The sequence below is a fragment of the Gymnogyps californianus genome, chromosome Z (genome assembly GCF_018139145.2).
Source record: "Gymnogyps californianus isolate 813 chromosome Z, ASM1813914v2, whole genome shotgun sequence".
Classification (NCBI taxonomy): Eukaryota; Metazoa; Chordata; class Aves; order Accipitriformes; family Cathartidae; genus Gymnogyps; species Gymnogyps californianus.
Window position 1 is genome coordinate 68,525,539 of NC_059500.1, and position 13,975 is coordinate 68,539,513.

A 13,975-nucleotide genomic window follows, 5' to 3' on the forward strand; every position below is an offset into this window, starting at 1 on the left:
AGGCACCCTGCCATTGGCAGTAGACATGCTCTGCATAAATCTCACCTGAGTGACTCATAAAGAAGACTAAGAATGTGTTACCTATTACACTACATTTCCCAATAGCAGCTTATAAAACACTGAGACATAAATAATTCTCCATCAAAATTTAAATTTAGAGTTCTCACTAGAAATAAAAACAATAATTGCAGTAACACTAAATTAAATATTTAGTAACTAATATAGAAGTACATTGAAAAACTATGGTATCTGAAAAATTAATCTAATTTTGCTCAGCTGAAGAAAAGAGAGCAGTGGGTATTCTAGTCACTTGCAGGAATAAATTAATGGCATATACATACACCACCGCTCTGAACAAGCAATAACATCTGCAAAGTCCCAGACAGTCACAATTCCTATTGCAATAAATATAAATTCTAGCTTAGAAATGCTAAACATCCTGATTCTGTAGGTTACTGTTGATTCAGGAACAAAAAACTGTTTGGTTCCAGAACTTTGCAGCATCAAGATTTTAATGCCATCCTTGCTCACACTGAACAAGGGTATGCAGCATCCATTAGAAAGGGCTCAGAGTGACAGCAAAGGCAAGCTCATCTGCACACATTTGAGAGACTACCGGTATTCAGAAAGAGAAACCACGTGTTTGCTTTTATCCTTTTAGCTTTCTTCCAATCTGGGCAGTATTTTCTGGTGTGGATCACATTACATATGTTAGAAAACCAAATCCCTTCCTGTATATCATATTTTTTAGAAACTAACCTTTCTGAGAGGGAAAATTTACATACAGTATGAGTAATATGAAAACTTACAGCATCACACCTATTGTGATATAAAAATATAGAGGTAAAATGCATAATGGAAGCATACCTATTTCATCAACGCTGAAACATTTTTCATCAAATACTTCATCTTTATTGGCAAGCTTAACACAATAAGGTATCCAAATAGAGGTGTAGGATGTGTTGAAATAACAGCTATTTTCTCCTGCAGTGATATAATCAGGGCATTCTTTCCAGTCTTCATCATTCCTAGAATGACAATAAAAATGTAATATACATGGGAGAGAGACTTATAGATCTTACAAATTATAGATGTTACAAGACACATTGTTGATAAGTCATAACTTTTATGGAAGTGAGAAAAACATGTCAATATTGATTGTGATTTACAGTGAAACCAAACCACTATCCAAGCAACCTGCATAAATGGATTTAGGTTCTCAGGTACTGTCAGTGGCATTTCTATGCTTTGGATGCTGCTTCCAAAAGAACAGTCAGAGAGAACATCTTGCTATGCTGGTAAGTGCTAATGACTACCAGCAAGCACAAACTTAGGTAAATTTGATACGCATTTAAGCAACTGTTGTTCAGGCAAAGTTAAATTGCAGTAAGATACCCATCTACATAATGAGATCTGAAACACTGAAAGCCAGTCCTTACAGCAGATCAGTACTGCACCACCTGTACAGCCAAGGACAGGGGAGTGTGATGCCCTGGGGAGCTGAACTGGGATGTAGGCACTGGAGCATTGATTGCTCATGCGGGAAAGTGCCTGAGGGTGAATGCTGCAGGAGACCTGGCACAAACCAACCCAGGACTGCAGGATGTGAACGAAGGGAAGAGAAATACAGTGCTGTGAGTGAGAAAGGGCTAAATTCCTTGGGATACGGAACTTCTAAAACACAGGCTTGGAACTACTAGCAAGAAACCTCTTACGTTTTTCCATTCCGACGTTGTTAAAAAATTCATAAATGTTCTTTGTAAATAAAAGAATTGCAGCAGGAAATATCACATTCATTCCATCTCTTAAAAAGACAAACCAGCAGAGTTATAAAGAGTGGCATGAACTCTCAGACTGAGAAACACTGCTACTTGTGTAGGGTCATTTTCATATGGCCAAGCTGAAACTACTCAGCAGGTTCAAAACCAGAAACGCCTTCACTTACAGCAAAATGGAAATGACCAAATTGTTAGAAATAGTCTAAAGGAGAAGTGACAGACATTTATTCAGTATTTCTGAAGTCACTTTATAAAAACAAATCTCATAGTGAACAGATCTGCTGTTGCTGTTCTTTATCTCGATACTATCTCTCAGCTCAAATATAGACCAAACAGGGATCTTTTCAAAAACTACAGTCTTGGTTTGTTAAAATGGACCATAAATGCCTTTTCTTACTAAGAGCCATTGAAGCTGTACAGAAGGAGGATTAAGCTAAATCAATTATGCCAAGTGCAGCCTTCAATACTGGAGTGGGTGCTTAAGAAGTAAAAAGGCAGATGCTACATAAATTAAGAAGCATTTCTAGCACCGGTCTTGTGCTTAGCTGATGAGACCAGACACTTTTCTAAAGGAAATGCTGTAGCTCTGCCAGACTCAGGACTTGATAAAGGTGTACACGGTTAGATACTATGGCTTGTGTTAAGTAGGAGACTGGGTTAGATGACAGAGTTCAGTCCTGTGCGTTAAATGTTGCTTGCCCACTGAAACAAATATTTTTAATGTGGATATTCAATTCACATCTTTTACTGCAGTATTCTAATTTCTAGGACAAAGATGAAATATGTGATCTGCTCAACATACGTGGTACTGCTTTATCGTAGAGTTAAATTAATTTTTAAAGTTTTTACCCTCATGGTACATGCCACTGACAACTGTCAGCTAAACATTTACACTTAAATAGTGGTTTTAACTTGGATCCCTATATGGGGATCCCTATCCCTTCTGAGAGGTCTCAGAAGAGTAAGAAAGCAAGCCAGCCTTGCCATTAGGCTTAAGTTTGCAAAGCAAATGTATCATCACCAGTATAAAGTGTCTGTAGATCAAAAAGGCTGAAACCCAGTACATTAGATGGAACAGAAACTCACATCCTCCTGTTCCTGTGAACAAAAGGCCTGCTTTCCTTAAAAGCCATTACTGGTAATGTCTCTGTCCTCTCAGGCTAATCATTGTAACAATCTGAAAATTACAAAAGCCTAAGTGGAATGTGAATCAGAATTGAACCGGGCTTAATGAAATGTCATCCTCAGTCTCAGAGCAGCCTTTTCACCTGGACCTGCACATTCAGACTTTAATCTAGAAACTGATCAATAGGAGCTTTATAAAACTTTAATAAAAATTTGAAAGGGGCGTGTATCCAAACTCCACATCTGTGCACAGATATAATAAATCTCACAGTTGCAAGTTAGATAGACAAGGAATAAACTGAAGTTCCCTATTAAAAACTCCTTTCCCAAGCCATACAGTGTTCAGTTTTGGATTCCGCAACCTGGACCTAAATTTAATAAGAATGAGTTCTTAATGAACTGCCAAGAAATGCTGGTTGCTGCAAATTGCTTAATAATTAACAACAAATTTTGACATTGAAAAATATGCACTTAAAACACAGTTTTATGCCCTTAAAAACAGTACGGCTCATATCACAGCAAAAAATTAACAGCAACGAGCTAACATGCATAGCAAAATATATGACTTCTCTCTCTTTTCCTCTTTCTTTTGTTCCTTCCATATTATTACCTTTTCATGTACAATAGTTGTATTGTTCCTGGAGCAGTGAGGTTATAAAAATTTCCGTCAGTCCAATAACATGAAAATGTCTCCAGTTCAGGTGATCTGCACTTGCTGATTTGTGGCCACCGCAAAAGGTCTGTCAGGAAAAATGGCAGGGGACAGAAGGAGACACATTAAACAAATCCATAAGCCAGACTAACATGCTGTTAAAATGAAACTCAGCATTTTTAATGAATAATTAACTTTTCTTCCAATTCCTTATGTACAATGAGGCAAGATTTAAATTCTTCTTATGCGCATATATGTAGATGACTATACCTGTAAGAAGTAAAATGTGAAAGATGGGTCAAGCTCTCTTTTGTGCAGTGTAGAAGTGTTAGTATCACAGCTTGACAAACAGTGGGGGGATCTGCCAACCCTATAGCTGTAGTTGAATAGAACAGACTAGACTATTTCAGTGGGAAGGGACCTACAATGATCATCTAGTCCAACTGCCTGACCAATACAGGGCTGACCAAAAGTTAAAGCATGTTGTTAAGAGCATTGTCCAAATGCCTCTTAAACACTGACAGCCTTGGGGCATCGACCACCTCTCGAGGAAGCCTGTTCAGTATCTGACCACCCTCTCAGTAAAGAAATGCTTCCTAATATCCAGTATAAACCTCCCCTAGCACAGCTTTGAACCATTCCCATGCATCCTCTCGCTGGATTCCAGGGAGAAGAGATCAGCACCTCCCTCTCCACGTCCCCTCCTCAGGAAGCTGTAGAGAGCAATGAGGTCGCCCCTCAGCCTCCTTTTCTCCAAACTAGACAAGCCCAAAGTCCTCAGCCGCTCCTCACAGGACATTCCGTCCAGCCCTTTCACCAGCTTTGTTGCCCTCCTCTGGACGCATTCAGGGACCCTCACATCCTTCTTAAATTGTGGGGCCCAGAACTGCACACAGCACTCAAGGTGAGGCCGCACCAACGCTGACTACAGCAGGACAGTCACCTTTTTTGACCGTCTGGTTATGCTGTGTTTGATTAGTTTAGTACAGATACACCTGAATTAGCCCCGCACTTGATTTAAAGAAAGTGTGGTACTGCAGAGCTCGGTATTAGACTAACCACAGCTTAGGATTTACCCAGCTGAGCAGTTTTACAATGTGTCTACTCATTAGACTAGCTACCTTGAACTGAGTTCAGGTTTGTGTATATGACATTGTGTAGATATATCCTTGCTCTGAGAGAGATAAGGACAGCTCTAAGCATGTGCCTGATCTGCCACATGCCACTTCCATATTCATAATTTCTGTCCTTTGTCAAAACTGAAACAATGTAGGGCCATGAAATGACTGCTACAATTAGTCAGCCTCATCAACCCTTGTGAGAAAAATAAAAACAAGAGTTGCGGGTATGACTCACTGCTTTCAAAGTAAGTACTTATTTTTTCCTGATTTTTAAGGGTCTAATGCCAATGTTTCTTATTTGGCCTGGAAAGCTTTCCAGAGGGAGATTGCACGCACATGTAAGTGTCTACTTCTCTTCACTGATTATCTCGGAAATATGATCATTTATTTAAGAAAATTTCTCCGTAAGGCACTTAAAATGTAGATATTAGTCAGGTGTTAACGACTGGTGAAATGATCCCTGGTCAGGGAATGACGTGATGCTACTGGACTCTGTATGCGAAGTTCTTTGCAAAAATTTTTGCAGTATCACAACTGTATCAGAATTTCAGACTAGATATAAGGAAGACATTTTTTACGATGAAGGTGGTGAAACACTGGAACAGGTTGCCCAGAGAGGTGGTAGATGCCCCATCCCTGGAACCATTCAAGGTCAGGTTGGACGGGGCTCTGAGCAACCTGATCTAGTTGAAGATGTCCCTGCTCATTGCAGGGGGGTTGGACTAGATGACTTTTACAGGTCCCTTCCAACCCAAACCATTCTATGATTCTGTCATAATATTTGGTACAAAATATTTACACTCCAAGTTGGAAAAGGTATTAAGGTACAAACATCCACACGCACCAGATGCTTCCTCCTACGCATGAGGATTTTGTGGCCTTCCTGCATGATGACTCCTTTGTTTATGGCTCAGACAGACACAGCCACTCAACGCCAGAGCAACTGGTATTTCATGGGCTTAATGGTTCAAATTGTGTGCTTTATATTACACACTCCCCAGCATGCACATCAGGCAGTAATTAATACATGAATGTTATAAATTTCTGTTTTACTCATCCCATATCGTTGCCTTATTTCATACTTCAGACATTGAACAAGGCCTGAACATATGTGTGTAAATAAGAGATTTTGTAACCTGGGTGGCTTACACCCTGCCAGCCCCACCCCTAAAGCATTTAGAATTCTTCTGGCCAACCTAAAATAACTGATGTTTGATTGGAAAGATTTAAACAGAAAGTTTTTTTTCTCTTTCTTGGCCAGCATGTTCCATTTCACTGAACTTTAAATAAATTTATTTTTAAAATTGAAACAAATTTTGAAATTATGTGTTGCAGTAAATGGTAAAAATCACACTGTTCATTTTCAAAAAATATTGAAGCAAAACATTTTGACCATTGTGCCTGATTTTGTTTGGTATGGTATTCAATATTTGACAGCTTTGGCCTAAATCTCAAAATGCTTTTGATTGACCTTGATTTGAGCTTTTACACATTTTTACATCATTCATCAAACAATTTTCACGTGGCAGAAATCTTTGTTAAAAACAGCACATGATCATGAAATTGCGAACTGTCATAACATAGATGAAAAATAAAACAGAATATAAGATTCAAGAACAGTATTATAACTTTTTAAATGTATGACTGTTCCACCTTTCAAACTTGAACTTTCTTTTCAATTGAAAATCAAGTAATCGTTTAAAAAAGAAACAAAGAAAAATAAATGAAATTTTGTGCCTTTACTTCAAAGACATGAGTAGAATTGCCTCAATTGCATAATACCTATAATCAACAAGACATGAGTCTCTCCCTTTTTCTATAAACAGTGTGCAAGGAAGTACATGTTATGGCTTTTCCTGTTTCTATCCTCAGCTACATGAATCAAGAACAAATATAGCTATTTTTACTGAAACAGGTTAAGAATTTGAGAAAATGATATACTGGAAAACCCTCCTAAATTAGAATATTTCTGTTAGTGCCTGCACCATATTTATAGCTAGAACATACAATATTTAAAGCCCATGCAGACCATGTCCTCATCTCCAGGGGTAAATAAAGTCACACTGTCACTTCTTAACATGATGAAATAAACTGAATAGACTCAAACTTCACTTACATTTTGAGAGGTCCAGCAGGATCTTAGATATAGGCTCTACAATGTCTTCATAATGAATTCTGTTGAATTCACTAGCTTTATATACAAGCTAAATTAAGGACTGTAAGATGTACAAACTCTTCTAGGAAAATGGATCATAACACAGCCAGAAGTGGCATCAGTTACAATGGAGAGGATTAGCAATGCACACAGAATACAGATTAAGACTTGGTCTCTTACACCTTAACTTCAGAGGAACGTATCCCTAAGGTCCCACTTTCTTTTCCACTTCCTCATGACAGGACTCTTAATTCTTCGTCTCACAGGTGTTCCTTCAACAAGCACAAGAATTTTTAAGCAGGGAGCAGTTTTGTTTGGGATTCATATACTCTTGGTTTACCAGGTATTTTTTAATATAAATATATATATATATATATATTTATGACCAGTTCCATTTGTAAGAAAAATTATCTTCTGATTGATTGTTTCCAGTTTCCGTCTCAAGTTTCCAGCCTTCAAAATTGCAGGCTTTTGTGACTGACTGGAGGAAACTTTGTCATATTGACTTGTATAAGGCTTAGCACTCTTGGGGTACATCTCCTGAATTCCTTGTTTCCCACACAAGTCAATTATCAACATTGTACAGGACCCTGTGTGAGCTCCATCTCCTGAACAAACTGTACCAGAATGCAATAAATGAACACAATAGCTCAGCTGAATGCATTTAGGCATAAAGGCAGCAGGGTACTGAAAGTAAAGGCTGTCAAACGGAGATTTAAAATAGACTGGAAAAGCAAAACAAAACATGGATACATGCTTGCTCTATTTCTACCTGATCCAATAAGTTCTGGTCAAATTGTCATGAATAAACCCACTCGCTTCATTCAAGATAATGGCTTGGCTGAATACGCAGATTCAACAGCAGAAAACATGGAAAAAACTGGTACATCTGTGCCTACCACTGTGACTATTCAGACAGTTTGGTAGAAAAGTTCCTAGTCCTGCCCCTGGATTTAGCTGAAGGTAAACGTTCAGCTGCCACAACTGTGCTACAAGAGAGTAAAATCTCTTCACATTCTGCTCTCATTATGTTATGACCACAGATTAGCCATGGTCTAAACTCTGGCTCAGCCAGAAGAAACTGCCAAAACAGTAGCTAAAACAGTAGTGCAGTTTACAGAAAGAATCAGGAATGCAAATGTTCCATCTCTTCTGCTTACATTTGTTTGTGGGTCACCAGCTTGCAGTTTTCCATTTAGCGTACTGTCAATGCTATATATTCTTTAATCTTTAAAAAGACAGTATGGTACTGTAACTGCAGCTTACTGGAAGTTATACAGAGATGGACTTTAAAATAAAAAAAAATCCTAAAATCTAGAGGTGTCAGAAGGCTAATTCCTTTAGAGGTTAAGTTCCCTTGGGTTTTTTGCTTAAAAGTCCCTCTAATAAAATTTAACTCTAAAGGGAGCTAGCCTTGAGAATGGAAAGGTAAGGAACTGAAGTTTATAACTGGGGTGTAACAAAATAGGTTATCATCGTCTTGGGAAAAGTTCTACAGCCACCAGAGCTCTAGTACTTCTGCGGGGACAATGGTGGAGCAGTACACAAGTTGTACAGAAACATCTCTTACTAGTATGGGACTTAGGTGAAATAACGATGAATATATGAATGATCCAAAAAAATCAAGCTAACTAAACAGAAAATGAAAAAAGAGGATATATTTTTGCTGAAGAAAACAAAGTATTTCTGGTTGTGGTAATTTTAGAAGGTTTATGTAGAATTATCAGTTATCAGAACTTAAAATACCTATCACACCTAGAGCAAACTTAAACTTAGAGAAGAACAACATGTTCCAATATGCAAATCAATGATAGAAGAAACCTTATGCAACAGTATATATCTTCATCTAATCCACTCTCAAAGCATACACAATGCATCATTGCTAGACCATAATAGAGAAAGATGGAAATGGAAACGTCAACAGGGGAATTAACTACATTTAAAACTGGAAACAGTTATGAAGACCTGGAGTGTTATTTACTGTAGCTCAAATTTGTACATTGAAAGTGAATGCTCTATCAATTAGGTTCTGCTCCTGAATCCACCAAGCTCAACAAATGTTGGGCAATTTACTTTAGTAAGAGCAGGAAGATTTCTCTGGTACCAGGAAATTCTGATTCATTCAAATTGCGCAGCAAAATGAACATTTGCTGTCAGTGGATGATATTTTAAATAGGTACGGTCTAGTATTAATAAATTGTCAGACATCACATATACGGAGCGTGGGATGCAGTAAGCGGAGACAACAACCAGGTCACTTCCTCATCAGGCTGCTTGCTAGTCTGACTCAGCTTTTGCTCTAGGTACAACCTGTTCATGAAGGGCCAACAGTAAAGTCCTGGAACAACTTTTTGGGGAAAAGAAGACAATTTCTTTCGTATCAGTAATAAATAAGATCCTTTTGCATAAAGTACTCAACAGAAACAAAGCGAAGTTTAATAACTCTAAGATGCTATATCACAGTGAAAACTGATGGGAAATGCTGCATAAGAGAGTATTTTGCCCATGGAGTAAGTCTAAATATTGTAATAGTTCTTGATAAATACGGTGTTTTGCTGAGGAACATGAAAGAGGAATATGTTTTCTCCTGTGCATTGAAGATTAATTTGGTGACTGCTACTTTGAGCAATAACACGTAGGTATCCCCGCATAACAGATGGGGGGTGTGCAGAGTGTTTTGGGGAATGCCAGAAGGATTTTTTAGCAAGTTTGCAATGTAATCAATGAACAAAACAAAACAAAAAAACAATCCTGGAGCTTGGTAACACTGAATGAAGAGGCAATGGCTCTTCTCTTTCAGGTTGTTCTCTTTCAGAACAAACTTCGCCCTTTTTCTGGCAAGTGAGATTGATACAGTTAAAAGAATAAAAGCCTTGCAGAAGCAGAGCTTTTCCACAGCATTGAAGTCCAATAGCTGTACTGGTTTCCCACACTCTCTGTGCTGCTGAGCATCCACAGAACACAAATTGACGTGGCTCACTGATGCGAAGGGTACACACAAAAATTAAGTAAGTAAAGCTCAGGACTGGGGGAAAAACAATCATGCAGCATTACTCAGTACTATTGCCCATGAGACAGTACAGGGATGAGCGAGGATGTGGACATGTGCCGTGTTCCACAGTCTTTGGCATGTGCCTCCCAAATCATGCCCTCCCATGTGCAGTGGTGGAATCACATGATTTCTGTTATAGGCAAGCCAAGGGAAGCAGAGCCGGAGGTCACAGTATTTGTAAATGAAAGGCAGTTAAGGTACCAAACCCATTTCCAATTATCTCTTAATTGCTTATATAGTTGTAACTCAAATTGAAATTACATTTTCAAGAAAGTATGTATAAAAATAATAATGAATAATGCTTTTATCTGTTATGGCCATTGCTGTAGATGTTCAGTATTAACTAACATTAGGTGGTAGGGCATATGAGGAAATACGGAAGCACAAATAAGGTCCCGCAGGCAAACAGTATGTGCAAGAAGCAAACATCACAAAAGGTCTTCCATGCACTTCTCAGAGCAAACAAATTCTACAGTACTGACAAAAATCTCCAACATCCTTCCTTCTCCTGCACACGTACTAGCAATTTCCAGTCTGAAGCCCAGTTCAAAGTTAATCGCTGTCTAAAAGCAAACCCATTGCTCCCCATCATGCAGCATAATAAAGCCACCACGCAGTGGTGAGGGGATGTCCTAGATGAGATACAGCCACTCTGAAGCTGCCAGCTTCCCACCAGAGATGGGTGCTCAGAACCAGGACTGCCATTTTTCCAGAAAGACAAGCTAAAGTATAATCCGGCATCCCCAATCTGGGCTCCAAGCTGACACTCACCTCCGCAAACTCTGAGAGGAAAATACTCAGCGGATCTGGGGATTAAGACTGTTATCTGTGAACTCAGGTTAAGAACTGCAACTTCACAGTTACCTTCATGGAAAAGTCACGCTAAGGCACATCTTGATGGTCCTGGCTAGATTTGACAACTTACCTCCCTTGTTTTAACATTAGCTCATTTCCTATAAACAAGAAGCTGTGCAGAGGGGCACTTTGGCAGCACTGGAGTGAGTACTTGCACAGGATAGCCATGCTTTGGTCTGACCGGGGAACAAGGCAGGTCCAAGCCTCGAGCACCAGAGCCAGGCAGAGGTGGCCGGGGCGAGCGGAGCCCACGGTGTGCAGGGCACTGCAGGGCACTGCAGCGAGCATGTCACTGCGTCAGGTGACAGCAAACGGCTGCACAGCGGCGTTGGGAAAGCAAACAACAGAAGTGCCAATGTGAGAACAATATGGAGAGTGTTTTTACAAAGGAAGAGTTACAGCACAGCTAACACCTGCAGTGGGAATGGACAAAGGGAGCAAAAGCAGGGAGCACAAGATAAAGAAAGACAAAGACACAGGAGGAAAAAATGATGAGAAAAGAGGATGACACATTTGGAAAGAAAAGCACAAGAGCACACATAAGTGTGCATGAGAGGAAGACAGAAAAGGGTAGCAAAAGACTTGAGGTAAAGGCAGAAGAAACATAATATTGACAAACTGTAAATGAAACATGGGAGCTGATGCAAACCTGCAATCACACTGTCACTCAGTTTAAATAGTGAAGATGAAAACTTCTTGGTCCGGCACATACATATCCTGATAGCGTAGAGAAGAAATTGCATGTATCCGGGATCACCCAAAAGAGATACTGAGGTAAGAGACTGGAGGAGAAAGCAGGTGGCTGTAAGGACAGTATGAAAAGAAACAAGCCAGCAATGATGCAGTGCACCTCTGTTTAAGGACACCTGCAGAATGACGACAGCGCAACAGAAAGACTGAAGTCTCCCTCACAAATCTAACGAGATTTCAGTCATTAGGTCCACTGTAAACAGTGCTCCATAAAAGCAGAGCCATGAATTTGCCAGGTTTCATTAGACAGACACAGCTGTGTATTGTCAATTACCAATGACGCTATGTCCCAAACTCTGTATTTCATCATCGAAACAGTGCTGCTTATGCACAAATGCATCCTGATGTTTTTTGTTATTTATTCCCCCACCACACCCTTGTTACATTTGAACGAAGTAACTCATGAAGATATTGGCCCTCAATCTGGTCTTGTTCCTGACATTCGGTCCTTTTCATTCACACTGCTTTTGGGAGACCAGAGTCAAGCTGTAAATTGTTGTACTTCCCATTGTTGAACTTTGAAGCTACTTCTGACTTCTGCAGATTTTAACCATTCTTCAAAATAATGACTGCCTGATTTAGGTGCAATAACACTTGCATACATGACAGAAAAATCCTACCTTGTGCTCTACAGAGATTTTCATGGATTACAAATCATGAATCTCCATTTGAAATTCGAAGTAGTACAATTTGGTGTGGTTTTTAGTCAAGTGACGTAAGTGAAGGAAAAACGCCAGTTCTATCCACAGAACAACTATCTGAATGTCTTTGAAGGAAACTCCCAAAAGTCAGCAGCAATCTTGTTCTTCAGTCCAGAGGGAAGTTCCCTGTTACAGTCACCATATATCAATATAAAACCCAAGGAGACAAAAAACGTCCAGAGGCTGTTACTAGGAGGATCATTTGTTACCTTCTACACCTGGAGTGAAACTCCCAGGGACATTACTGACTTCTCATTTAGAGATTCCTCTGAGAAGTCCTGCTACGAGACCCACCTGACACAGTAAGGGCACTTGCACTGGACAGAAGTTCAGCCCTCAAAGCAATCCGAGGAGTTACTTCCTGTACTCTGATCAGTGACAGTGACAACTGGAAATTATATGTGGCTTTGAATACCTGAAGGCTGAAAGTCATGCTGATTCTTCACAATTCTTCATGATGAGAACCACTCAATTTCATCTTTACAGAGACTGTGAAGTATACAGGGGCTTATACACTATTTTCACTCTTTTTGCACATCTGGACCGTAATATCTTTTCTTGGGTCCCAAAGCAGACTGAATTGATTTGAGTATTTTAGAACATTCTGGCATGCAGTATTTCTCCTGTGCTTTTTAGAGTGTCTGTTTTATTACTGTTGCCAGGATATTTACTTGTTCAGTAATTCAGAGCTTTAATATTGCAATGAATCATGAACTATGAGTTACCAGCTTCAAAGAAATTTTAAAAACAAATTGGAGAAGAATAAAAGAATTGTTTTCCGCTCTATTTATCCTCAAACTTAGCAAGAACCTGAGTCTGCAGTTTCGCAGTGTTCTCATAAGAGCATCCTTTCTAGTGGGTTTCAAAAGGAAAATGACTGTGACAACAGTTCTGTCCCCCGCTTAAGTAGAGTTCTTGTAGCCCTACCAGGATTGTCCTTTTAATAGTATTTCTAAAGCAACAATCTCCACTCTTCGTTGTCAGAAATGAAGCCAATATTGTGATATATCATGTAAAAATCCTGCTAATTTACAAACTAGTTTTCTTTGAAAAAAACAACCAACCAACGAGAGTACCAAGCAGTTCTCAAGGCCATGACTTACATACATGCTTTGGATCCCAGCTGGAATCTTGCACACGAAAGGAAATGTATGTGACACATTTAAAATTACAAACAGGGAGTATCTGATGTTCTTCCCAAAATGGGAAAGTTGCTGAGCTGGATACATTTTAACTTAGTCTGAAATTCAGGATGATGTAAATACCAAATGAGAGAGAAATCATGCCAATGGTATTAGACTGATGGAATTAAGTTAGCAGTGGAAAAACAACCCCCCCAGAAATACTGGCAATTCAGTGCTAGGATGAGCAAAGCACTAGAGAACACGCAAACAGGGAGCACTCATGACTCAGAAGGGAGTTGAGCTTAACAGAGTAATACATATTTTCCTTCAGCTTTTATTTCTGTGATCTGGCTATGAGCCTAAAAGAATCTTCTGATCACCTGTACAGCACTGAGTGGTCTGAAGTAAGCCTCCAGACTCATCCTTGTTTTACTATTGCAGAGGAGATTTGGACAAAACAATCACATTCAAAAGCACAGTGGACAGATTTATAAAGGAAGTATCTTTTTTTTTTTTCTGACAGACTGCCAAAAATGATTTAAGTTCTATGTATCCTCTGCTGAACTTGACTTTCTCTAACACCCGTTCCCTCTTTGTGAGAACCCAGTGCTCAGTCCTTGGCTTCAGAGCTTAATTAGGGAGGAGTCACAGACAGAGGTGGT

The 13,975-nt window shown here is 39.3% G+C and overlaps 1 protein-coding gene across 2 annotated transcripts in view; it reads right to left on the reverse strand.

Moving 5' to 3' along the window:
• The window catches only part of GHR (growth hormone receptor), a 127,414-nt gene that overhangs the window by 13,497 nt on the left and 99,942 nt on the right, over nt 1-13,975 (reverse strand). For both annotated transcript variants that reach the window (XM_050913295.1, XM_050913294.1), the window contains exons 4-5: nt 3,514-3,643; nt 868-1,028 (exon numbers count right to left, since the gene is read on the reverse strand). In XM_050913295.1, coding sequence (XP_050769252.1) covers nt 868-1,028; nt 3,514-3,643 — 291 coding nt within the window. The remainder of the gene's footprint in view (nt 1-867; nt 1,029-3,513; nt 3,644-13,975) is intronic.